This window comes from Hakea prostrata, chromosome 9 (genome assembly GCF_041222555.1).
Source record: "Hakea prostrata isolate BN-2017 chromosome 9, UWA_Hpros_2, whole genome shotgun sequence".
NCBI classification, from domain to species: Eukaryota; Viridiplantae; Streptophyta; class Magnoliopsida; order Proteales; family Proteaceae; genus Hakea; species Hakea prostrata.
In genome coordinates this window covers 28,831,135-28,858,892 of record NC_142608.1, presented here as the reverse complement: position 1 = coordinate 28,858,892, position 27,758 = coordinate 28,831,135, and the positions used below count along the sequence as shown (strand labels likewise).

General features: G+C 39.8%; 1 protein-coding gene across 4 annotated transcripts in view; it reads right to left on the bottom strand.

Annotated features, from left to right (window-relative positions):
* LOC149005091 (uncharacterized) overlaps positions 1-27,758 on the bottom strand; it is a 70,984-nt gene that overhangs the window by 16,709 nt on the left and 26,517 nt on the right. For 3 of the 4 annotated variants that reach the window (XM_089168147.1, XM_089168148.1, XM_089168146.1), the window contains exons 5-6: positions 18,758-18,999; positions 10,191-10,277 (exon numbers count right to left, since the gene is read on the bottom strand). In XM_089168147.1, coding sequence (XP_089024273.1) covers positions 10,191-10,277; positions 18,758-18,999 — 329 coding nt within the window. Of the gene's footprint in view, positions 1-7,061; positions 7,545-10,190; positions 10,278-18,757; positions 19,000-27,758 lie in introns of those variants that run through there. The other variant, XM_089168149.1, reaches the window with a different exon arrangement.

The following is a 27,758-nucleotide window of genomic DNA, read 5'->3' as shown; positions in this document are numbered from 1 at the left end:
AAACTCCAATACAAGGTCTTTAAAATAATAATAAAAAATTAAAAATAAAAATAAAATTCATCCCAAGCCAAAATTTCCAAAGAAACCCTAGATAGCTCTCTACCATCTAATACTTGAGAGCGAAAACTGGAAACTCCCTTACTTATACTGAACGAAAAATTACCAATGGGCTTTAAATATAACCCATGGATCAACCCAAAATCCAATTACATAATTACATTAAAATAAATAAAAATAGAACACAACAAACCCACAAACAAATTAAACCTAAATAAACTCACAACATTGCCTATGAGCAATGCTCCTCGTCGAACCATACGACTTTGGGAATCCAGTAGCAACTAAACTCGTTAGTGACCCACATAGGTGCTGCCATGAGCTGATCTGTATGCCGGCATCATTGGTAGACTTGAAACTGTCGCCTAAGATTGATGTCCTCATCAGGGGGGACGGGAGTGAGAGATTGAGCAGGAGGCAAAAATTAAGGTGGGAGGGGGTTAAGGGTTAAGGTGAGAAATTGATTTGGTGGATGAGGAAGGTTGGTTGGGCCAAGGTTATGGGGGAGATGGGCCTAGTGGATGAGGAGGGTAGGGTCAGCTGAGAATCTGGAAGAGGGGAGTGGGTGACTCACAATTCAAGGGGGAGTGGTTGGGCCAAGAAGGGGGAATAGGTTTAGGGGTAAGGGATGGGGTGGGCCTAGTGTGAGGGGAGAATGAGGGCTACAAGTGTTGAAAAGGGGGGGGGGGGGGGGGGGGAGGGTTGCAAAAAGGAAGGTTGACAAGAGGGGAGGGGGTTATGGGATTGGTACCCTATGGGTGCTTGGTGTCAGCGCAAAGACATGCATAGGGGGGGGGGGGGGAGGGCTGAAGGCAACCTTTAGGGGGGGGACCTACTAGCACTAGTACTCAGGGTTGCTGCGGCAGTAGTTGGTACATGGACAGTGATCACCTTCAGAGAGCTTCTATTGCACACATTGAAGTCGAGATTGTTGGCACAAGGGTTTGACTTCTTGAACCATGCTAGAAAGCAAAGGAGGGTGATTTAGCTCAGGATTGGAGATAGTAGCAACAAGAGGACCACTTGAGCCTATTGCTAGTAGCATCAAAGATTGACCTCGTCCGACAGGTTCATTGTGTTGAGGACTTTCGAGAAGCAGCAGCAATAGAGACTTCGTAGAGGACCTCGACAGTGGTATTTTCACGGCAGATGGAGGAGAGATCATACGAGTTGTAGAAGAGTTGTAGTTGGCAAAAGGGGTCATTAGTGGTGTTGATGTGATGTCGTAGAGGCAAGCATAGCAAGGGTGGGAAAGGTAGACTTCTCAGGCATAAGGGGTCATAGTGCTGTTGCTGCAATGTCGTAGAGGGAAGCATAGAAAGTGTGGGAAAGGTAGACTTCTCAGGCATATCAAACACAAGAAAAGCTTCATGACTTACTGGAGGGACCAGAGGCAAGAATCACAGAGGAGATGTTAGTGGATTGGCTAGCTTCTGTTAAGAGTTAGGGGGCATCCCGGAGGGGAGCTGATATGAACACAAAGACCCCTGGCCGAAACCCTAAGTGGGGCCCTAGATGGCTCCAGGAAGCCCCAAAAGCTGGCCAAACCCCCTAGTAGGGGTAATTATGGCATTTCTAGCCCTCTTTCCTTGCTGGACTTAATTCCAGCTTCACTCGTAGAGTCCTATTTGAATTCTATTTATCAAATTTTGTTTGTTTTGAAGTCAGTAAAGGAGTCCTTTGTTATATTAAGTATAGCACATGTGCCTTCAACTTTTAATAAAAAAAGAATTAAGGCATGTACTTATTTAAGTTAAAAAGTCTTATTTCAGCACATGTCTTTAGTTATTTAGATTCCGAATCAAGAGTCCATGTTAGGTGGTAGGATTCTTGTCTGTTAAGGATTCTCACATAATGTTAAAGTCTATTAGTAGGCTATAAATAAGCCTATTATTTCTTTGTAAGTTTTTAGTTTTGACTATTGAATAAAAATGTTGAGTTGAGGATCATGGTTTCCTAAGTTGAGGGGACCATTGTTGAGTATTAAGAGATTGCTCAAGGATCACACCGTTACAATTCAAGCTTCTTCTTCTTCTTCATTCCAGCAATCTTCAAGCATTCAAGAAGCAGCCTTTAGTCACCCTAGCAGCAACCAATTACAGAACATCCCCACCCCCATTCCTTGCCTCCTATCACTCCCGTAGCCCTCCCCGACTCTTCCCCTATTTTGGGCAAGGTCTGGAACCCCCCTCCTTCCATCACAGACCCTCTCAGCCCTGTCCCACCCCCACCTCTCCACTAACCCCACGAGACCCGTACCCCTCTTTTCCCCTGCAGTAGTTTCGAACCCCCACCCCTGTAGTTCCTTTTCCTGAGCCCCTCTAGCCTTCCTTCTTCTCTCCCTAGGATCGCACCTTCCCCCATACCTTAGTTCTGCTATTAATTCCCCAATGGAACCTAGTTCCCCTAGTTCTAAAAAATTACTGCACATCATCTTCTTCATCTGAATTTTCTGCAAATTATATTTAAACATCTGAGTTTTCAACTTCTGACAAGCCCCTACATTCCAGACAATTGCAAACAAGTTCTGAAATTACAGAACAGCAAGTGCAGCTCCTTCACACCCAAGCCGAAACCTCCGAAACCCTTATTTTTCAGAATTTGGTTAAGATTCAGATCTGAGTTTATTATTAATGCAGGGTTTTCAAGGCAATAGAACACCCAAGCATTCTAAAATAATCTTCCTCTTAAATTTCTGGGCAGCCCTTATGACATAAACCCAGATCTAGGGATACAGGTATTGAGGTAAATTCCTAGAGCTAAGGGTTGCCCAGGAAATTCCAGCAAAGAAGAATGAAAACCATAGGGTTTGGAGGGGGTTTTCACACACAGAAATTCTGCTACAATGTGAACAGGGTTCTGGATTTTAGCAGTAATCAGGAAGTAGGGTTTGAGAAGGTTTGTCTAGAGTGGGTGAGGGCCTGTCCTTGCTGGTGTAGTAATTTCAGAACTGATTCCTATAGATGTTCTGCCACTTATAATGGAATTGGATTCATCTGGACTTGGAACTTGAACAGAATCAGATTCTAGAAATTTAGAAATTCTGCAGAAATCTCAAGAAGATGAGTGCAGGATTTTTCTAGGTCAAGGAACTAGGCTGATTGGGGAAAATAACCTGAGGAAAACAACCTAGGGCTAGGTGCAAACCTCGGGGAAGAGAAAGAGGCCAAAAGAGGCTGGGAAAGGTGGTTTACCAAGGGGTTGGGGCTGCTGCTATCGCAGGGAAAAAGGGGGAAAGGGCTACGGTTGCTAGGGGAAGGGGTAGGGTTTGCTGAACTAGATGGGGAAGGGAGAGGGGGTAGGTGTGATGGGGTGGGGGAGGTTTTAGGTCTAAGCAAGAGAGGGAGGGGACTGGGATGGGTTGTGATGGAAGGGAGGGGCAGTACTACTTGGGAAAGCTAGAAGTAGGCTGCTGCTGAAGCTTGAAGTTGCAGAAAACGCTGGCACAATCCAGCCGCAGGCCTCCCACCTTGGGACACCCACGACTTCTCTCAAGTCTTTCTCCAACTCCAAATTTCATTCATAAAAAACTAAAACTTACATAGACTCTTTAACTATTTATTACAAAAGACTTTTAACTTGGGGTGGGAATCCTCAATTGACAAGGATACCACCTCTAAAACACTCAAAATGGAATCTAATTATTTAAAGACCTCATCCCTAGATTTGGAGTCTACCAAAATACACATGCTTAATTAAACTTTTAAGTTAAACTTAAAAAGCACATGCTACTTAAGATAACTTAGGACTCAAGTAAACACCTCTCAATCAAAATAAAACTCTTAAATAAATTATAGATTAGGACTCTTTAACTAACTAATGAAAACTATAAAAGGACTCCACAAAATAGCTGGACTTATTCCAACTAAATAGGACTTGAACCAGGGGTGGATAACGACCAAAGTACCCTTGCATTGGTTCGACCCCACTGGGTTTGCAGGAAAATTTCTAGTGGGCTTGGGCCCTCTTTTGATCCCTCTTGGGCTGTCCCTGGCTGGTTACATCACCTTAATTTTACAGAAATTCCACTACTACCCTTAACCCTAAAAGTGGGTTTACATCAGGAGCCCAAAGTAGGTCTATCGATTTGGTTGGTGGCAATGGCTAGGCTGGGGATTGCTGCTCGGCTGGGCACTTGATTGGGAAAGGGGTGAGCAGGGGGTGCTGGGTATAGAGGGGCTTTATGGAGGTGGACAAAGGGATTGGTTATGGTTGCAGTAGGAGGGGGGGGGGTCAAAGCCACAGATGGACTTGATTTGTCCAAGACAGGTGAGGAGACATACCTATTAGAAAACAAGCTTTAAATAATCAAAACAACAGCTAAACTTGAACAGAGGAAAGAGAGAAGAAGAAGAAGCAGAGAAGAGAGATGAAGAACCAACAAAAGAGGCCTATGATTCTAGCTAAAGAGTCTAGAATCGCAGAGCCCTTTTATTTATAGATTCTAATGAATCTAATACAAATTGAGAGACAAATAACTGTCCTCTAGAAAGAAGAAAAAAAAAACAAAAAACAAAAAATTACAGCTTTAGTAACTTTCAAGCTCCTAAAATAGAAAGTTTTGAAAATAGAAACTAACCAAAAAAATAGAATCTGTGCTTTCTAGAAACTCCCAAAACTTATGTAGCAAGACTCCTACATTAGAAATAGAAAGTAGAGTAGCATTACTAGAAAAATACTGTTCACGTGAACAGTAGCATAAATAGTAAAAACAGCCTTTATTGTTCATGTGAACAGTAAAACAGCCAAACTTGCATGTACTTCAACACTCCCCTTCAAGCTAGAGCATACAAATCTCCCATGCTGAGTTTGCAACAGATAGACTCAAAACATGGTATGAACAGAGCTTTGGTGAACAAATCACCTAGTTGGTCAATAGAGCTCACAAAAGGAGTCGCTATAAGCTTCTTCTTGACTGCATCATGCACAAAGTGGGTCTACCTCTATATGGTTTGTCCTCTTATGGAACACTGGATTACTAGTAATGTAAGTGGCTACCTTATTATCACAAAACCTTTTCATAGGGGCATAAACTTGAAATTCCATTTCCTTTAACAATGAACAAAGCCACATCAATTCAACAGCGGTGTGGGCCATAGCCCTATATTCAACTCCAACACTAGATCGGGCAATGGTGGACTGTTTCTTACTCTTCCAAGTCACGGAATTTCCACCAAGAAAAGTACAATAACCTGTAGTTGATAGGTGATCAACCACAGATCCAACCCAGTCTACATCAGAAAAGGCAACCAAGTCATACTTCGATTTGGTCGATAAATGAGCCCTTTTCCGGGCGCAATCTTAAGGTACCAAAGTACTCTCATCGTTGCATCCCAATGGGCCTTCCTAGGAGACTGCATAAACTGACTCAACACACCAACAAAATAAGAAATATCAAGACGAGTAATAGTAAGATAAATAAGTTTCCCAATAAGACTTATGTAACGATGGACATCATCCAACAAGTCACCATCATCACGTCCAAACTTCAACTGAGGATCCATGGGAATGTCGCTAGGTTTAGAAGCAAGCATGCTAGTCTCAGTCAAAAGATCTAACACATACTTCCTTTGTGACAAACATACTCCCTATTTACTGCAAATCACTTCAATCCTCAAGAAATACGGTAGATCACCTAAGTCTTTGGTTTGGAAATATTTCTGTAAGTGTGCCTTAACTGTATGGATTGCATCAACATCACTGCTTGAAAGAACAATATCATCAACATAAACTACCATAATGACAACACAATCACCCTACCGTCTAACAAAGATAGAGTGATCAGAATAACATTGTACAAATCCAAAAGACTCCACAATCTCGCTAAATTTCTCAAACCAAGCATGTGGAAACTGTTTGAGTTCATAAATTGCTTTATGAAGCTTGCAAACACAAACATTGTCCTCCCCCTGAGCAACATACCCCGAAGGTTGCTCCATATAAACTTCTTCATGAAGATCATCATATAAAAATGCATTTTTTATATCAAGCTGAAAAAGAGGTCAATCATAATTCACAGCTAAAAAGATCAAAACACAGACAAAATTAAGTCTAGTCATAGGAGAAAAAGTCTCAAAATAATCCACACTATAGTTTGTGTATAGCCCTTAGCCACCAAGTGGGCCTTGAACCTTTCAACCATACCATCAGAATGGTACTTAACAGTATACACCCATCGACAATGGACCACATCTTTCCTAGGAGGTAAGTCTACTAAAGACCATGTATGATGAGACTACAAAGCATCCATTTCCACATCCATGGCGGCTTTCCAGCCAAGAATTTTAAGAGCCTCGGTATGATGGGTTGGAATATGAATGGCAGACATAAACAAAGCAAAGTCATAGGCATTTGGTTAATTAAATGACCAACAGTCAAAAGTCTCAAAACCGCATCACACCAGTAACTCTTAGGAACATTCATCTGAATTAAAATAACACATGAAACCTCCAAGACGTGACAATTTTTGCATTCTGCCACTCCCTTTTGTTGAGGAGTTAATGAACAACTGGTTTGATTAATCATTCCAAGAGAATCATAAAGGTTAGATATATCATGTTGCACATATTCTAAAGCATTATCAGACCGAAAAATTTTAATAGGAAGAGAAAATTGAGTCCAAATTTCATGAATAAAACTTTTAAATGTAGTTAAGAACTTTGTCCAATCCTTTAAAAGATACAACCATGTAAGACAAGAGAAAATGTCCACAAAAGTGACAAAATATCGAAAACCATGCCTATTACTAATTCTGCAAGGACCCTAAATATCGGAATCAAGGTTTAAAATATCGGTATCGAGTATCGTATCGGTCAGGTATTTTAAGAGACATATCGTCGTGTATCGAGTATTGTATCGCTTTGGTTAATGTATTTTAGTGTAATTTAATGGAGAGGCGTATCGAGATGTATCGTGTTCAAGGTTTAAAGTATCCCACGATACCATACGATACTAGCCGATACGTATCTTTATTTGACCCAGCCGACACGATACATCTCGATACGTCATTAAATCACACTAAAATACATTAGCCAAAGTGATACAATACTCGATACACAACGATATGTCTCTTAAAATCACCTGACCGATACGATACTCGATACCGATATTTTAAACCTTGATCGTGTCGGCTGGGTCAAATAAATATACGTATCGGCTAGTATCTTATGGTATTGTGGGATACTTTAAACCTTGATCGGAATGAACAAAAGAAAACAAGGACTCACTACGAGGAATAAAGCATGGAGGATAGGTGGCAGTGACACAATGATGCTTCCCTAACTCACACGCTTCATAATTTAATCTAAACACTGACTTAAAAGAAGGAAATAAAATTTTTAATCTAAGTAAAGACAGATGGCCTAAACGACAATGCCACTGGAGAGCATCTACACCATCATCAGAGAGAGCCACAATAGGGGCAGTATAGTCCATGTAAAGTTTGTTCTTTTCACACCCTCCACCAATCGTCTTCCTTGTGTGAGGTCCTGGAAAACACAAGAAGTGGGAGTAAAAGTCACAAAGCAATTTAATGCTTTAGTTAACTGACTGACAGATAATAAGTTAAAAGGAAAGTTAGCAACATAAAGCAAGGCTTAAAATATCGGTATCGAGTACCGTATCGGTCAGGTGATTTTAAGAGACATATCGTCGTGTATCGAGTATTGTATCGCTTTGGCTAATGTATTTTAGTGTGATTTAATGGAGAAACGTATCGAGATGTATCGTGTCGGCTGGGTCAAATAAAGATACGTATTGGCTAGTATCGTATGGTATCGTGGGATACTTTATACCTTCACATGAAGTACAAATGAGAAAGTAAGAGTAGGAGAAACACTTCCAGAGCCTAGAATAGGTGTCGAAGTCCCATTAGCTATGACAATAGAATTTTTAGCCGTAGATTTAAAAAAAGAGCTAAAAAGGGATGACTTATCAGTCATGTGGGAAGAGACCCCTGAATCGATGATCCAAGGGGTGGGAGTAGAAGTGAGAAGAGTTGTGTTACCTACATGAGAAAGTGTGGCTGCAAAAGTACTAGTGGATGTGGAAGCGCCGATTGCAATCGGCAAAGGATTTGTCTTACATCATGTCTTAGAGTCTTAGACAAGTCCTTGAAGAAGATCCAGAACCACTATCGTTGTTTGCTACAGTATCAATACCACCATCAGAAACGGCATGAGTGGCAAGTCGCTTGGCCCACTCTAACTTTCCATGTTTGGCCCAACAAGCTTCCACTAAGTGCCCTGTTTTATCGCAATGAGTACAAAGTCGAGATGTCTTATCAGATAGCTGAACACTACGACCTCCAGAAGATCTGCTAACTCCCTTGAACCACGACCACATCCCCTTCTACAAGAGGTGTGAAGGCTGAATTTTCTCCTTCATAATTTTTTTTTCTTCTGGAGAACTACTTTTGAGCTTGATAGATGTAATTTGAACGTTTACATGATCTCCTTGAGATCCTTTAGATTCAACCATACTTATGGTTGAATCACTTGTAAGTGAAGACATTAAACTGAGGTAGATATCACTTAAATCAATTTTCCAGAACTTGAAGTAGAAAAAAAAATTATGCAACCTTAGGACCGAATAGGAGAAAAAAAAGGTTTGCAAAGTCCAACAAAAAGAGGTAACGAACATAGGTAGAAAACAATATTTAATCCAAGTTCTGAAACTTGTAAGAGTAAGGTAATAGGTAGAGAAGATTTGTTCACATGAATACCTGATCTAATAGTCCATAATATACAGCATTAGGTGGCTGCACACCAAAGAAAACAGAAAAACAAAAGAGAACAACATTGTTTTGATTAAAAAAGCTTTAATGCCATGTTAGAAAACAACCTTTAAATAATCAAAATAGCAGTTGAACTTGAACAGAGGAAAGAGAGAAGAAGAAGAAGCGAAGAGAGAAAAAGAACCAGCAAAAGAGGCCTGCGAATCTAGCGAAAGAGTCTAGAATCGCAGAGGCCTTTCATTTATAGATTCTTATGAATCTAATACAATGTCCTCTAGAAAAAAAAAGACAAAAAATTATAGTTTTAGTAACTTTCAAACTCCTAAAATAGAAAGTTCTGAAAATAGAAACTACCACCAAAATAAAAACTGTGCTTTCTAGAAACTCCCAAAACTTATGTAGCAAGACTCCTACATTAGAATTAGAAAGTAGAGTAGCATCACTAAAAAATACTGTTCATGTGAACAGTAAAACAGCCCAAATTTGCATACACTTCAAAAATACCCAAACACAGTATAAAGGCTGCACTGGGAGGGCATGCTTTTCATCTTGATTAGTTGGACAGAACAGTAGCCATCTTTTTATTTAAATGGTTGGTTACAGTAGCGGTAAACAGTCAATCCATTTATTGAGTGCATACATCCATGTATATAGGTTTACCAAGAACGGAGCCAATTCTACTAAGGTTAACCTCGTTCCAGTAGTGAAAAGGTAGCCTGCGGAGGAGGATCCATAGGGGAATGGAGATGAAAGCAAGTTTTCTCAACCAGAGGTGAGCTTCCCATTGTCTTAGGAACATCATCTTGTTGGCAATGAACCAGGGTGCTCCTTCGAGAGCCTTTATTTTGATGGATGCATCAGATAATTTGAACATGAAAGTTTCATGAGCAGGTATGTCTTCAGCACAGCATGGGCTTTCCACTGGTTTCTCAGTGAAGCTTGCACAATGTTGAAGAAGGTGGAGCCATTAGAGGCAAGTTAGATGAAGCGGAAGGAAAAATTGTGAGTTGAGTGCTGAGGAGTGGTGGTTAAGAGAGTTGTCAGGTAGGGGCCATTGGAAGTACAGGGTGGAGAAGGATGAGAGCCTGGTGAGGTGACGAGGGTAGCAGCTGATGGGGAAGGAAGCAGTGGATGGGGAGGGGGAGGGAGGACCAGAGTCAGAGAAATCAAGGGGCCATGGCCAGAAAGATCCTAGGACTTTTGGTTCTATCATACATTTACACTAGTTGATTTCCTTCCAAAATGCTAGGTAAACCCATTAGATTTTCCTTGTCTATTAAGTAATTGCCCAAGACCAATTTCATATTAATTTCACATTTACTTCTTGTCAAACCTAAAAACCATTAAAGCTCAGATTTGCCAAATTAATAACCAAAGGAAACCCTTTCCAATACAATACCTGATGGATGCTACGGCTATAAGCTCATCACCCTTCTCCAACACCACAGTGTAAAATCCTTCATAATTCAAACGTGCAAAATTTGACCTGAAGATCAATTAGAAACAAAATTTCACTCAGCTAGCTACTATTTAAAGATAAATAAACATTTGCATACAAATAAACTTACATCACTTGAATATATACACATATGTATGACTAAGAACAACACTCTAAAAATTTCAGGGTAAAATTAATAATATTTATACAGTTTTATTATGGAGTAAACCCCAACCCCCCCCCCCCCCCCCAAATTACTGTATTAACACCAGTAACGGCTTATAACAAAGCTTCCACTAAAATGGGATAAGGGAAGCGTTACAGCAAATACACAGAGTTATGTATACCTATATGCATAACCAAAATTTAGTCCAACACAGATATCTTACTGGATTGACTTCTGTCAGTCTGATGAAATTTCAGATAAACAAAGAGTAAAATAATATGGATATGTAAAGGAAAGAGAACAATACACAGCATCAAGAAAATCATATAATCTCTCTGGAACTGATTCTTAAGATTTGAGAATAACCATCAAGAGAGTTGATAGAAGATTCCAGAAAACACTCCAATACAAATAACAAAGTAAGTACCAAGACCACTAGATTTGATCCCTTCAAGACTTCAGCCATGTTAGGCAAAAGAGCAGTCATTACTCAGAAAAGATTAATGGGAGTGAGATAGAGATCCAGCAACTGTCATTCTCTCAATGTTCAGTGGCTTTATGTAAATTGGTACATACTAGTAGAAGACAATATCAGCTCTCTATAAAAATGGCTACTTGCATGGTGACCAAGAAAATCAGACTGCCTGATGTAAGCACGAAATCTCCCCCCCCCCGGCAGCCGAGACCTAATTTGGGCCCCAAGGCCCAACCCAAGTGGTGCAACTAGGGGCTGGCAAAACCCCCTAGGGGCAATTTGATCATTTCCCCTCCTATTTAGTTTATTATTTTAGTTCCACCATTTTTTTAATGGGTCCAAATCTGTTTAATTTCCTTGTTTGAGTTGGTCAAGTGAGATCTAGTTGGAGTTGGGAGTGCCACTAGGAATCTATTATAAATTAAGATTCCTTTTGGATAGTTAGGTAATTTTATACAAGCTAATTTCTTTTAATTGTGTGGTTGCTATTAATTGGTTTTAAGGGGGATCGAAGTCCATTAAAGGGTTTGCCAGTTGAGTCAGTCTTTATTTCCCAATTAGAGTCTAAGTCCTTCCGTCCAAGTGTAACCCACTCATTGTAACAAAAAGTTGAATTGAATAAAAATCTGAATTTAAGGCAATAGGATCATGGCCATGGTTGAGTTTGAGTCTTCATCTTCAAGTTCCAGCTTCTTCTTCCAATCTTCAGCATCAGTTCAACAACCAGCAGCTTCCTCAAGTAAGTGCAACAGCCGTACTCCCTTTGCCTTCCTTCTCTCTCACCTGACAACTTTCCCCACCCCCTCGACTACCTTGCACAAGCTCCCGCTCCCCTCCCCCAACCATGAACAGCACCTACAGCCCTCTCCACCCTGCGATCTCCGCTAGGCCCTTTCCTTACCCCTGTGGCAACCCTAGACAGCTCCCCACCTTACCTCTTGAACTTGCGACACCCCCTCCCCCTACTTTCTCCCATTCAGCCCTTTCCCCTTTACCCCTTCTTCCTCACGGCAGATCCGAATCCAGAAAAGGAAAGGAGAAGAAAGAAAAGAAAACAAAAGAAAGAAGTAAGAGAAAAGAAAGAGAGAAGAAAGGAAGAGAAAAGAGAAAGATCAAGGAAAATTGCCCATGAGACCTACCAAGATCCCAAGCAACATTTCCACACCCAAAGCATCAACCCATAGTGATTTTAGGTATCTCAAACGAACTCATTTAGTCTTGTTAAACAAATCTTACCCAAATCTATCCCAAGACCTTATCCATATTAAATTTGCCCATCTCTAGTTATCTCAAAGTATACCCATATAAACCCATATTTAACAACTTTATCCATCCCATCTAGGTTTATTAGCAACCTTTAAACCCTAGGTTTGGGTATCCAACTTCTGGTTCAACAAAAGGGATTCTAGGCTATGCCCAATTCTAGAGAAACCAATCACAAAACCCTAACCCTAGAATTTGGTTACATCAATTTAGTATCAGAGCTAGACCACCAGCAACACCCATTGCCAGATGAATCACTAGTAGCCAAAGCATAGAGGAACCAATAAGAGAATGCTTCCATCATATGCACAAAGGGATCAGGAGGCCACAAACGCCTCCAAGGATTCAGGAGTTAAGACAAATGATGGCATTGATGACCTTCAAGTTTTCTATGAGTGGCTATATGATCCTGATAGCTATTTTGGTTGGCAAGATGACAAAGCATATGATCAATTAGTGGGATACGTCAGTGTACAAAAGGACAGCACAAGGAGAAGAGTGAGGTATGAAGGCACTGAACCTAACACTTGGGAAGAAATGACAGAAGCATTGAGCCACAAATTTTTCCCATAGGAACACCAGGTAGGCAACAACACCCTCATTATCTCGAACAACAATATCACCAGATGCTTGCTAAGTCTGATGTAAGAAACTAGGAGGCTTGGTGCTACAGGAGAAAGAAACATGGATAACCATATCACAAAAATTCAGGTATGAAAACCCATTGTATTACAACAAAGAAAGGCCCCTTCAACACTCGCCACTCACTCTGGAAGAGCTCATTGGTCTTATTACTATCATGATCTATGGTTACACACTTACACAACCATCAAAGTACTGTCGATAGGAGGGATCCACCACCCACCTGTCCAACCACACATTTTTGACATCCTCCTACGACAGACTATAAGGGAGATGCCACACCAACAATAGAAACCCTAGCTACTACAACAAGGATCACCTGCACCTAGCCAAAGAGTGCCCTCAAAGAAGGGGAGATACAATCTGCCAAATCCACCACCAAATTCCTCCTAAAGAACTACAGTGTCCACCTCAAGAAGCAGCCCCGAAAGACCTCTTTGATGAAATAGATGAACGTAAAAAGATGCTGCCCATGGCTATTAGAATGATGACAGAAGAGGTCCAGAGAAGCCACAAGGACAATTTCATGGAAGACCTGGAGGAGACCCTAGCCCCCACAGACAATGGCATAACAGATGCAGAAAATGACTCCAAAAAGTACAGGGACATGCTCAAAGCAACAACACCAGTTGGAGAGATGCCTAAAAAAGTATTTTCTCCACCTGAAGTTCACCATGCCCTTGATATTGAAATTAAATGAGTTGCAGCCCACAAATTTCAGAGTAGCACCAGCCCCTATTCTATGCTAGACTGACTCCACCATTAGTCTCATTTGGAGGTACCACAGCCACAGCCAGAGTTCATGAAGGCATTTGTGAAATCTAGCCCAAACCCTAACCCGGAAACCCATTTGTTTGTAGGTCCGAAGACCCGAAGTGAAAGTAGAAGGCAATTGTGGGCCATCTCAGTAGAAGACATGGTGTTTAACCCAAAACCCATGGAGATTGATGAAGGAGTTCCCTACTTAGAACCTTGTCTGAATTGGAGAAGAAACTGCATCTTGGTGTTGAAGAGCTTGGTTGATGGACTTGAGGTCTAGTTGGACATGTTTTGAAAGGTCCCTCAATGCTAGGTAAGTCACTTGTTGAGCTGGGAGAAGCCCCATTGAAAATTTTGAGGTTTGGAGCATGATTTCCCTGTTTTTGAGCTTGCTGTCTGCCTAGGTCGATCAAGCTAAGCGACCCAGCTGAGCTGCCCACAGTGACAGGGGCTTAAGTGTAAATTCCTGATTTTTTAGGTTTTTGATGCTCTATTTAATAGAACTTCGTGGTAATCAGCCCCACATTGTTCTAAAGCCTCTAGAGAATGCAGGAAGTCTCTCTCAAGCATTCACATTGGAGTTTTGGAAGATCCTCATTGAATCCTCAAAGCTTTTCGGCGATTTTTCTTCTTTAAGGTTGGTATTCACTACTATCCACACTTCATCTTCTATTTCTTTTGGTTCCTTCTATTCTCTTTGATTAGGAGGATGATCATAAGTCATTCCCATGACTGATCCTCCAATCCCTGTTGTTCTAGAGTGGATCTTAATACACTCTATAACCTTGTGAATCTCCACATGATGATTTCGAAGGAAAATCAAGTGTGATCTTCATAATTGAGTATCCCTTCTATGTTTTTTGTTTCTAAAGCATGCTAGAATCATTCCCATGATTATTTCTATCTAAGATCTATTGTTCTTTTCTTTCTAGAGTGAATTCTCATTCTCTCTAGCCTCTCCGTAGAATTCACGGATTGATTTCGGTAAAACCTAGTTTTTTATTAATTTAGAATTCCACTCTAATGATCATTGTTGATGCCTAATCTATGCTAGATAGTCTTAGTATGCTATTCTAAAGCTTCCCTTAAAATTACGGAGTGTTTTGAGTCCCGGAAGTTGAGTTTTGGATCAAAATTTAGGGTTTCAGTTCGTACTGAACCTGGGGGTCGATCAGCCAAAGCTGCCCAACTAAGCTGCCCACAGTGTCAGTAGCTGCAAGTTTGGTCTGTTATGGTCCGTTTCACTACCAATCTTCGAGGGTTTGTTCCTAATGCTTAACCTATGTTTGTTTAGGGTTTATTTGCTAACTTTGGACCTATCCTCATTCTTTTCTCCAGAATTCTTCGAAGTTAGATAAGGTAAGGACGTTTGTTCCCTAATAACCTAAAATACATGTTTACTTGTATTTAATTCGAATTGCATGATCATACTACTGTTCTTATAATTTTCTTATAGTTATATTGTTGTTATAATTACTTTTGACTACAGTAGGACTTGCTCATGTAATTAAATTGTTATTTTGATCATGTATGATTGGTTATTTCCCTATGTATTGATTCGTCAATTGTGCTTATGAATGACTGATTTGGAATGTGATTTCTTAAATATAATCTCAGAATGGGGAATGTCCTTTTGACTTTTCTGTCTTTGGACATTAGTGGAGGTACACTTTCCTATGGTGCCCCTTGACTCGTTCCCTGATTATTGGTTGACATACCTAGGGCTTGTCTAGCAATGTTTGGCTGGGATTACCCTGTTATATCAAACCCGATTGGGAAGGGTATTGAGACCGAGTAACCCGTGGCAGCAATGGAGATTTGTGGGCGTTCAAGACCGGTAACCAACCTATAAGAGGACATGAATCACATTGTGGGGGTCATTCATTGGTAGGGTTGCAATAGTAGACTTGGGCTCATGGGCGCTCAAGACCGGTAACCAACCCGTGAGAGGACATGAGAGCTTCCCATTTACTATTTGTGGATGATCAATAGGGTTGATGAGTCCGTAGTCCGAGTTGGTTGTAGCCATAGGATACGCTGACTCTAGTGGGAAGGATACTGGAAAGGGTCGCGAGAGGCAAAGAATGGAAGTATCTAACCCTGACTTGATATAACTAAGTACAAGACTTGCATTCAATGCCTAAGTTTAACCCTGATAATACGCTAATACTCAGACCAATGGTGATGTGAGAGAGCGGTGACCTAAACCCAAGCCATGGAATGTCTAAGAGGGATGCAAGACCCAATTACCACCGAAGAACCCAAGATACCAAGATAGTTGAGGGAGAGTGATTTGAGACCTATCCAAAGGAGTATGGTGCTATGACTTAAAGCATGTCTGCCTCTAGAGACCAGCATACATAGAGTTAGAAACACTCCTTTATGACTGTTTCATATCATATTGCATCCTTTATGTTTTACTATTATGTTATATGTGTTATTGTGAAATAAACTACCTTGCTGAGTTCTTTTGAACTCACACCTTTTTGCAACAACTTTGTTAGATCTATTTATAGGTACAAATGACTATGAGGACCAATACTATAAAGCCCAAGCAGATGACTCATACGGTACCCAAAGTACTAGCTACTGTGACTACGACTGTGAAGACTACCAATACGAAGCTAGAGCTTATCAAGATTAGTCTGACTCTAGTGCTTGTGTGCCAGCGATGGGACATTGAAGCTTTTACTTGTGGATACATTATTTATAGATTTGAAGAGACATTAATATAGATTTAGTTTACTTCTTTTCTTTCCATTTTTGGGAATCGGTTGTAATCTTCCTATTAGTTTGAGCTACTTTTCCACTGCTGTTGTAGAGTGATTTTCCGCTACACTCTACATTGATTTATTCCATTGGTATCATTTTCCGCACTCTAATTATACTGTAAAGTCTCTTTGAGTCTTATCTTGATTATAATAGTTCAACATTGATTTTAGTCTTGTTCTTGATTGTATTATTGTAAATGTGGGAGGTTGATTTCCTCGAACTAATCTTTGGGGCTGTGGATCACACACTCGGGTATGCCAGATAGGGTATCGGCTAGGTGGATGTGACATCATTGCCAAGACAGTAGTTCGTACAAAATTGGTGGAACAAGCAGACTACTGGGGCATAGCTAATGACCTTGAGCTTGAGGATGTTGTCTTCATCATGTCCCCAGGATTCTTTGAAAACAAGGCTCCTCAAATATTCTTCATCTAATCACTTTGTCAGAGTTTTGTCTTGGAGTAGTGCTAGTAGAACCCACCTTCAACTATATCCCCACTGCATGATGTGAGAACGAGTTCACATTGAACATCTCTAGAGAATTAATCCAGGAGCATTTGATAAGCCCCTTCATCAGGGGATAATTGCTTTCAAGAAGGGGAGAATTGATGTAAGCAGGAAATTCCCCTAGTAAGTGAGCTCTAGTTAGAGTTGGAGTGCCACTAAGAATCTATTTTAAATTAAGATGCCTTTTGGATAATTAGGTATTTTTATACAAGTTAATCTCTTTTAATTAAGTGGTTGCTATTTAATTGGTTGTAAGGGGAATCTTAGTCTATAAAGGATTCTCCGATGAGTTAGTCTTTATTTCCCAGTTAGACTCTTAGTCCTTCACTCCAAGTGTAAGGCTATAAATAGCCCACCCACTCACTGTAACAAAAGGTTTAATTGAATAAAGAACATAAAATTTGAGAGCAAAGGATGGTGGCCCTTCTTAGGAGGGCCACGGTTGCATTTGAGAGTCTTCAAGTTCCAGCTCTTCTTCCAATCTCCCACATGAGTTCAACAACCATCACCTTCCTCGAGTAAATGCAGTAACCCTAACCCCATTCCCTGCCTTCTCTCTCACCCGACAAATTTCCTCACCCCTCCCTTACCTTACACAAGCTCCCCATCTCCTTACCTGACCCTACAACAACACCTACAGCCCCCTCCCACTCTTGTGATCTCCTTTAGGCCCTTCCCCCACCACTGCGGAAACCCTAGACAGCTCCCCCACCCACCCTTGACCATGTGGCACTCTCTCCCCCTTCTTTCTCCCATTTGGTCCTTTCCCATTTCCCCCTTCTTTCTTGCTGCAAATCTGAAGGAAAGAAAAGGAAAAAAAATGAAAAGAGAGAAGAAAGAAAGATCAAGAAAGATTGCCCAAGAAACCTACCAAGATCGCAAGCAACTTTCCACACCCAAAGCATCAACCCATAATGGATTTAGGTATCTGAAAACCAACCCATTTAATTTTTTTTTTTTTTTTTTTTTTTTGGATGAATAACCCATTTAATTTTGTTAAACCAAATCTTACCCAAATCTCTCCGAAGGCCTTATCCATCTTAAAAATTTTCTCATCTCTAGTTATCAGAAAGTATACCCATATAAACCCAAATTTATCAGTTTTATCCATCTCATCTAGGTTTATTAGCAACCCTTAAACACTGGTTTGGGCATGCAGCTGCTGGTTCAGCAAAAGGGATTCCAGGCAAACCCTAATTCTAGCAAAAACAAACACAAAATCGTTGGTTACATCACTGCCAAATTTCTAAGATATTAAAGATATATCTTAGAAAATAAAATTGGAACCAATACTTGAAAGGGTTTACAAGCATATGACACAAGATCATGAACAAGACAACACACCTCTAGTTGCAACCTCAGATAATATCCATATTGTATAAATGGCATGTGCTGCAAATAATAAAGAAGAATAGGGGTCTTGGTTTGACCATTGAGTGTCTCTTTCTTTTCCCTAGAACTTTCTTCTTTTAATTTAGTAACTTCTTAGACAAAAAAATTACAATTGGTTGAATTCTGAAACTCTTCTTGAGTTCTGTTCCACATAGAATGTCTAGAGAGACCAGTTTGCTTATGCAACTTTAAATCAAACATGCATGCACAAAGAAAAAGACGAGCACACACGTGCATGATTACTTGATTGTAAAACCTTTTCTTCCCTGGAGGGTACAGGAAACTTCACCTCTTCAGTCCCAGAGACCTAAGTAAACTTCTTCATATCCCTGGAAAAATTCACCGACATCTACATAGGTGGGAATTTTCTATTGAGATGAAAGAAATGAAAATTTTATAATAAGGTCCCAGGCGAAAACAATGCTCTTAGCTATTAAACCCAATTCAATTTGACTTTTACACACTTTTCTTCCACATAAATCAAAAAACATGTTGCAAACAGTAAAAAATATAATCAAGTATCTCCTAAGGAGGAAAAGAAAACCAACTCACCCCCAATTGTACAATACTTGAGGTAACATATCTATGCCTGTTCTAGGATCCACCATTGAAAGAAAACATTCTTTCATAATTGTTAGAGCAACAGCTAATTTTGAGTTGCACTCAGCCATCAGTGCACATCTTTGTACCAAATGAATTTTCTGGTCACCATCAATACATCTCAGAAGAGACCAAGAAAAACCATCTGCAATACGGTTTATGACGCCAACACGGCAACGAAGACCTGTGTAAACCTGATAACACCATTTGAGTTACTTTAAAGAAACAAAGCAAGTTGAGAGAAAGATTAGCAATGATGTGACAATGATTCCAATGTAAATTACAACTGACCAAATCAATGCATCCAAACCCAAAAATAAAAAAATAAATCAATGCACTTCATATCCTTTTAAAACAGTTGCTTTCACTGAAATCGTAGTTTTGCTAGTTTCATGCCAAAATTTCCATTTCATTGCATGGAAGCTTTGTCAAGTGGAATTTTCTCAGAACTAGGAAAAGAGGAATGGTAATGCAATGTCCATATTCATTTAGGTAAAAAGGAAAATGCCAAAAATGAGGAGTTGGCCAAAGAATTTTGGACGCCAAAAGATGGGAAGAAGCACTATCTTCCTGGATTGAGGGGCACAAGTTAAAGGAAATAAATTAACACGTTGCCCTTGAAACTTAGTATTCAACACAAAGTCCCAAACTCCTAATCCCCCCACCGCCATTCTACTCCCTTTCTTCAGGATGCTCTGCTTGAATGAACAAGTGATGCAGTTTGGCTGCCTAAAAAATCCCTTTGGTGTAGGGATTCCTCCATACACCAGTGCCATTAGGTGCAGGTCAGGTGTAGGGAAACCCCCTCCACCGGGTAAAATTGAGGTTTTAGGTTTAGGTTATTTTAATTCTTAATTAGCCTATTAACTCTTTTTTAATTCAAGTTTCTGTACACTTGAATAGTAACTATAGTCCTAATTAAGCTCTAATTCCTACTTAGTCCTAGATTTAGTCTGAGTCTTATATCAGCCAATGTGGTCATATACATTGATGTAATAGTGCAGTTGAGCCCAAAATCTGATTGATGAGAGTTCTATTCTGAATATCGTTGCATCGTGAGTTAGTGCTACTAATTTCTTATCTGACTCCTAAAATTCCAGCAAGCAGTCACATTCAATCTCCATTAAAGAAGTTTCAAGAGTGTTGAAAATTTTGCATGTTACAAGGAGCTGTTCCTCAATAACAGTGAGTTTTTCTTCTTCTAATCCTCTATATCCCAATCCCCAATTACCCTTTTCTTTCTATTTTCATTTTACCTAAACCCTAGCAATTAGAACCCATCTTCAGTCTAAATTAACCATTAGTTTTCATTGGAAATCCATTCCCTAGCCTGTATACATCTTCCTCCAATTTAGAGCCATCCATAATCCAAGGTTTTCACCTTTCTTGAATTTTCATACTCCCAAGAAAAACCAAACTTGCAAAATTAGATCTACACCAATCTAATTCCTAAAACTATAGCAAACTTTATGGATCATCCCCATATATGATTACCTAAATTTTCTCCCAGTTTCATCCCCATCAAACCACTAAAACCTATGTATAGCCCAATAAACTGTAGGAAAATCCTAAAACCCTAAACCCTAATGTTTGGATTAAGATGCTGGAAGATTGGGTGCCAATTGATCCCATTCAATCTAGGGCTACATCAGTGAGCAGCCATTTAGTTATCTAAACATAGTTCTCAGCGTACAAGGCAAACATCCATATTGACCCTGCAACTAGAAATGTTCATATACAACAGGAAAAGGGTCGGATATAAAATACAAAACATGATCCAATATTTTTTTCCCAGGGGAGGGGGTGGATTAATGTGTATTTCATGATTAAATACACGTTGTTTTCATAATAGTTCGTAGTCGTCTTCTTTGAAACTGGAAGACTGAAACAGTGTCAACTAGTAATCACTGAAGGGTCCTACAAAGTGAGTGATAGTGGTTGTTACAGTTGGATCAACAATAGCAATTGTAGGACAGAAGGTAGTTATTGTTGGAAATTATAGCAGTGGCAAAAGTCCATTTCTCTTTTCTTCTATTTTTCTCTCCCCACCCTCTTCTTTTTCACATTTTTTTATGGATATTGGGAGAACGCACCTAGAGAATTCAGTGTCTACTCATAGGTATGGTGCCTTGGCACACCTGAGAATGCCTTCCGGCCCTTGACAATTATGCTCATTGATAGATGGTTTTTTTTTTCTAGGGTAGATACTTGTCAGTACATATATTATCAATGGTTACATTGGTCATCGGGCATACTCTATTTATGCTTCTTTTATTCGGTTCTTCAATATCACATTATCATGGAACCCCACCCTGATGTTAATATCATATCCTCTGCCATCAAGCAAAGTAGAATTAGAAAGTTCCAAGGGATAGAAGTCAGATGACATAGAAACAGAAATACTCATGTCTGTTGATCTTATCAGGATAAGATAATCATACACATGGATCAATTCATTGTTTTTCTGAACTCACATTTGCTCCCACATTGCACAAAAAAGGTGGAGGTTTTATTTAGAACTAGCATCTATTTCAGGTTGAGACTTTAGGCTTCCGGATTCAATTTATTTGGCTGGGTTTTGTAACTATTTCAGGTTAGGTCTTCAAATGCATGGTAGAGAATGCCAATGCATGTTATGCCTTATTTTGAATGTAGCCTCTTGATAATATAGGTTGGTATCTCATTTTTTGAGCCTCTTTATTAGTTCCTGACCTTTGAGGCAATCCAATTTATCTCAACTGTATTTTGACACTATTCTTCAATTCATGGGATTGTTCTATTAGTTTTCAGTCCTTTACTGTACTATTAATATCTTAATAAAATACAAATACTCAATAAGCAGTTTAAGTTCTGATTCTCACTCATTTATAGAAGCAATCTACTGATGAACTATATAAAGAATTAGTTCACCAATTGAAACATCAAAAAGTCTCAGGCAACATTGGTCAAACAATGACAATAACAGTAAGATCTGATTGAAAATTAGATTTTGTAAACATAGACAACAGCTATATAAATTATTGACAATCTGTTCTCAACACCTGACAATGCTATAGCATTTACTAAACAAATCACATGATTCCAATCTCAAAGAAAGCTGTTGACCAGCATAGGCATAGCCGTTCATTTTAGTTATGGAAATCATTAGAGACCATTTGAGATAACCATGATTTTAGGCGTACAGGTTTTATGATTTGTCTCCCGAGAAATAGGTTTAGCCCAGAATTCTTTCCTTTCGTGAACCAGCAAAGTAATTAACAAATCTGGGAATAGGAGTGATGTGAACATGGTTGAGCCCCCCCCCCAAAAAAAAGGGGGGGGGCAAAAACCAGACCCAAAGGCTCAATCCAAAGCTGGAAAAATACCCCAAGAGTATTTTGGTCATTTTTCCAACCTTTTGGAGCTTAAGAATGGTCAAGGTTGGTAGGAAAAGGAATGGGGTGAATTAGGGTCTATATGGGTATGATTTGAGATAGTTAGGAAGGGTCAAATTTGGTATGACTTGGGTTTGAGGTAACGGGGGTTCTAAGAAATCCCTATGGGCTGAAACCAGCATCCCTAAAACTACCCCCCTCTCTGACTTCATCATTAGTGGTTCCTGGGCCCCTCTCCCCCACCATAGTCTCACAAAAGTATGGAACTTGCTCCCCACTCTCTTCCCTTCCCCTCGTGACTTCCTAGTTTGGCTTCCCTCTACCACCAAATCCTTCACCACTGCTTCTACTTGGTACCTTTTCCGCTCGCCTTCTCCCCGTCCCCCTTGGCCCTCCCTGGTTTGGTTTAAGGGACAAATTCCCTGCCACTCCCTCATCCTCTGGAGAGCCCTAAACCTAGCCCTTCCCACCCAAGCTTTCCTCATTAGTCGCCACATCCCCGCTAACCCCAACTGTATCCTTTGTTGGAATGGTACTGAGGACATAGAGCATCTGTTCTTCTCTTGCCCCTTCTCTAGCTCTCTCTAAAGAAAAGCCCTTGCTTTCATCTGGCCCCACTCCCGTCTCTCATTTGGGTTTGATCGTGATTGGTCTTGGGTTTTGAGTAACTTTTTAGGTACCTCTATTTGTGACTGGATCGGTAAGCTTGTCTTTTGTACCACGGTCCACCACTTATGGTGGGAGCGTAATCTCAAGCGTTGGTCTTCCAAATCCCACTCATTAGACTTGATTCAAAATGCTATTCACTTTGATGTTTCTTCTAGGCTTCTCTCTATCCCCATCCCCCGGTAGTTGACTCCCCAAGGAACAAGCTCATTGTTGTCTCCTAGGGTCTCAACCTTCCAATCTTCTCATTGATCTCTTCCCCCCCCCCCCCTGTTCCTCTTTGTATTTCTTTGTATTTCCTTGTTTCTTAATTTAATTATTTATTCATCAAAAAAAAAATCCCTATGGGATGCTCTAGGAATGATGAAAAAAGAGATGGATAAAGAGCTGGCTGTTAGAGGGTTTTTGGGCACTCTCTTGATCTCTTCTATTTTCTTTTATCTTTCTTTCTTTCTTTTCTTCTTTCTTTCTTCTCTCTTTTGTTTCTTGTTGTTCTTCTCTTTTCTGGTGTTCAGATATGCCGCAATAAAAAGGAGAAAAGAGGGGCCGAATGGGAGAAAGAAGAGGGAGGGGGTTCCGCAGGGTATGTGGGAGGGTGGGGCTTCTGCCTAGGGTAGCCGCAGGGGTGGGGGAAGGATCTAGGGGTGACCACAGGGGGGGGGGGGCTGTTGGGGCTGCCACAGGTTTGGGAAGGGAATGGGGGAGGTTTCACAAGAAAGGGGAACAGTGGGGAGGGTATCGAGTGAGAGAGGAGGAGCGAGAAAGGGGCTGTGCTGCTGTGTTTACTTGTGGATGCTGATGGTTTGTTGAACTGATGCTGGAGATTGGAAGATTTTGCTGGAACCTTGAAGAAGATGCTCACAAAACCTGCTGTGGCCCTCTCAAGAACGCCACGACTTAATTCCCTCAAATTCAAATTTGTATTCAGTTCAATGTCCTTTAAAATGAGGTAGGGTGGGCTATATATATCCTTACAGTTGGAGGGAAAAGACTTGGACTCAAATAAGGAAACCTATCTTGACTCAACTAGAGAATCCCTTATAGACTAGGATCCCCTTTACAACACAATAAATAGCAACCGCAAATAGAAAGAAACCATCTTGGAAAATAATAACTAATTATCCAAAAGGAATCTTAATTTAAAATAGATTACAATCGGGACTACGCTCAATTCTAACTCAAATAAATAAGGATATGGACTCACAAATATAAAACTCAATTTACTGGAAAATAACAATTTTTAAAAAAAGGAAAATTACCAAAATACCCTGATAGGGTTCGGCCAGCCTACTAGTTGCACCAAGTGGGCTTAGGTTTTGGGCCCAAGATGCTGGTTCAGATAGGGGTGGAGGGCTTGCTTACATCACCATTAAATGTTGGAAACACAGTACTCCAACCATGCCATAAAAGGCATACAGACATGCATTTTGTCAAGTAGATATGTGAAGTAGAATGAACACTATCCACAGATATGTGAAGTAGAATATGTAGTTAATCATGAAATACAGTCATAGGAAAATAGATGTCCACTACATATATTATGTGATGCAACCTCAGATTGATGTGTTCAGCTAAGGACCAATGCTCCAAGGAGATTCAGGGAAAAATTAGGGCTTACTGTTTTAGTGTTTTCTGAAACTAGGATCAAAGTGTTTAGGTTGATAGAGGAAATGTAACTGCACCAATTTAGGGTTAAAACTGACAGTAGGAATTGGGTTTTTTGAAATTAGAGAGTTTGGAAAAGCTAACGGCATGAAAGAACTCTCAGATAGCAGATGATCTAGGGCTGACTTAGATCAAGGGGCAAGGGTAATGGTAGGACAGGTTCCACCCAAAACCATCAGATTCTGAAGGTGGGAAGGGGTTGATTCAAATGTCTGCATAAAAGTTAGGTCTTGGATTAAATTAGGGCTGAGGGAATTCTAGCTTTTCAATGGACAAAAAAGGATGGGCTTTGGATCGAAGTCCAGGATTACTAGGATGAGTTGGGATTCCAAAAATGGTGGTTTTCTGATGATGGGATATGCTGGGATTGAAAATTGATAGGTTAGGGTTAGGGGATGGGGATGCAGATCTTTTTACCTAGCCAACAGGCCTTAATGGCAGATAAAAGGTGTTGACTGATTCCAAGTCAGACATAGGAACTAGGTTTAAACCACCTAGCATCCTAGGGGATCCCTCCTCACTAAGAACCACGAGGGAATTAGTGGACTTCAAACACCAGCAGCTTCTTTGCTCAATCAGAGATCCCAGAAGCAATTGCTCAGGCATATAGCATAAGACTAGAAATGATGTATTCAACCATTGTCTGAATAACTTAGACAGATCATAAGATGGTTATCAAAGCGTCCGCCTAGGCGCGCCTAAGCGGCCGCCTAGGCGGCAAAGCGGTTTTTTAACCGCTTAAATTGTTGCCGCTTAACTAACGGGCTGATTTCTTGCCGCTTTTTTGCTTAGGCACTATTGCCTTGCCGCCTTTTGCGCCATATTGCCGCCTAAATGCTAAAATAACCGCTTTTTTTACATTTTGTAATTTGTGCATATTATTTTTTCTTTTTTTAATCATAATTTATTCTACAATGCCGTATATAAATTTAAATATGTGAGTCATTTCGGAATTGAGGCCCAAAGTGTCTGTCGGCAACAGAATGTGAAGCTTGAGCCATATTCAACATTGATAATCAATTAATCATTAAATAAACAATGACTTGAAAATCGGAATAATGAGATCTATTAATTTATCATGTTGGCATTGTTTGGTTAAAAAAAGGAAAAAAATGGATACATCAATTCTAATTACTGATCTATGCACAAGAGTACAAGACACTTATTTGACGTCACACTATCATAGAAGTAAGTAAGAATGTAAAATTACTATTTTCATTTTCATTTTTCACATTGATTACTGATATAGTACATATTACATAATTATTGTTATAAATCTTATGATGCTTAATGAGATGAAGTTATGTTTTTAATCTTTTTTTGGATAATTTTTCATAATTGTGATTCTTGAATTTTTTTTATTTTCATTTTTATGAATGTGATTGTTGAATGTTTGTTTAGTATTTTAGTTTATTATAAAAAGTATTTGTATTAAAAAGTAATTTAAAAGTAGTTATATTAAAAATATTGACTAAACCGCTTTGGTCGCTTTATTGCCGCCTAAGCGCCGCTTAGTCGCCTAATCGCCAAGACGGAGCCCCAATCGCTTTGGTCGCTTTGCCGCTTTAATAACCTTGATAAGTTATGATTCATAACCCTCCAGACTAATAACTTAGTCAACTTAAGTGAGTTGCATGACAACTTAAATTGACCAACTACTTGACCCAGCTGAACCAACAAACCTGGTCCAACCAAAATTAAAAAGCAGGGGAAAAAAGTTGTATGCTACTTGTACTATTGTCTGTGGTACCATGTAGGCAGCCTCTTATTGGATTTCGTGTGGATAGAGGTCCTTAGATCTGCATCATTATGTCAATAACAAGACTTAATTCTCCCCCCCCCCCCCCAAGAAAAAAAAGAAAAAAGGGCTTCCCTGTACTTCAAGACACATACATCAGTTAAAAGAGCCATCATAAAAGAGACCAATCCAAAGCATGCAGCTCTCAACAGGCCTACCACAGCAAGATGTAGTACAAGAATTCACAATGTAACAAACCCAAATCCTAGTCTAATATGTTACATGGTAGTGGCTTACTGTGGTTAGGAATCTTAATGTTTTCTATTGTGATGGGTCTATTTTGAGAGCCCATACAAAGGGATGAGTGGCCCATACACATTTAAATAGTCAACTGTATCTAGTCCTCTAATTTGTGATGTCTTGGGGATGTCAATCAGTTAGTTTAAGCATTGAATGCGGTAAACCTCAAAAAGGTAAAGTTCATCACATATCTTGAGAAGTCCCAGTAGAATTCCATGGATGTGTACAGGTAATTAAGTCAAGGAGGAAACTCCAATGCAGGTCCAGAAGCGAGCAATTGAAATCAGGAACTGAACAAAATTGAGCTCTCACATGAGATTATGTTCCTGGTAAAAGAAGGAAGTGGTTGATAAGATACTAGCCTAAGCATGGTTGAGGCTTTTTGAATCATATCATCCTAACTAATTTCTTCTGTTCTGTACTTCCATACACTGTTTAGTGAGTATATTCAGTTTTTTATCAAGTTGGTTACTACTGTTCATGCACTAGCAGGGGAAATTACTGTTTTATAATCCACCAAGCATATACGCTTCAAAAACCACCAGAAACAGTTCTGATTGTTTCTGGAAGTGGAAAGACTTTTTGCGTTTGATAACACTTGCTTCTGGAAGCGAAAACACTATCAGCAGGGTTTTAGCATAGTTCTTATGTTTAGAATGTCAAATTCCATGAATAGCCCCCTCTAGAGTCTTTCACTTAAACCCAGCCCGCGACCAACTTTTGCTTCAAGAACATACCCAAAACTGTTTCTTGAAGCAGAAATTTTTTTAAATTCCAATTATGTTTCAAAATTCACCTGAAATAAAACAGTTTTATCAAACGATTTTCTGCTGATTTTTTTATTTCACGAAGCAAGAAACACCAGAAACTGTTTCCGGTGGGTTATCAAATGGGTCCTTATTGTTGATCATTAGAGAATAATAGAAGGTAATCCAATTAGTGATCGGCTACAGGCCAGAGCAACCTGAATACCCCTATCTTTGTTGTTGCGTCAAAACTGTTTCTTGAAGCAGAAATTTTCATAAACTCTAATTATGTTTCAAAAATCACCTGAAATAAAACAGTTTTATCAAATGGTTTTTGGCTGATTTTTTTTTTTATTTCACGAAGCAAGAAACACCAGAAACTGTTTCTCAGTGGGTTATCATATGGGTCCTTATTGTTGATCATTGGTTAGCCAATTAGTGATCTGCTACAGGCCAGACCAACC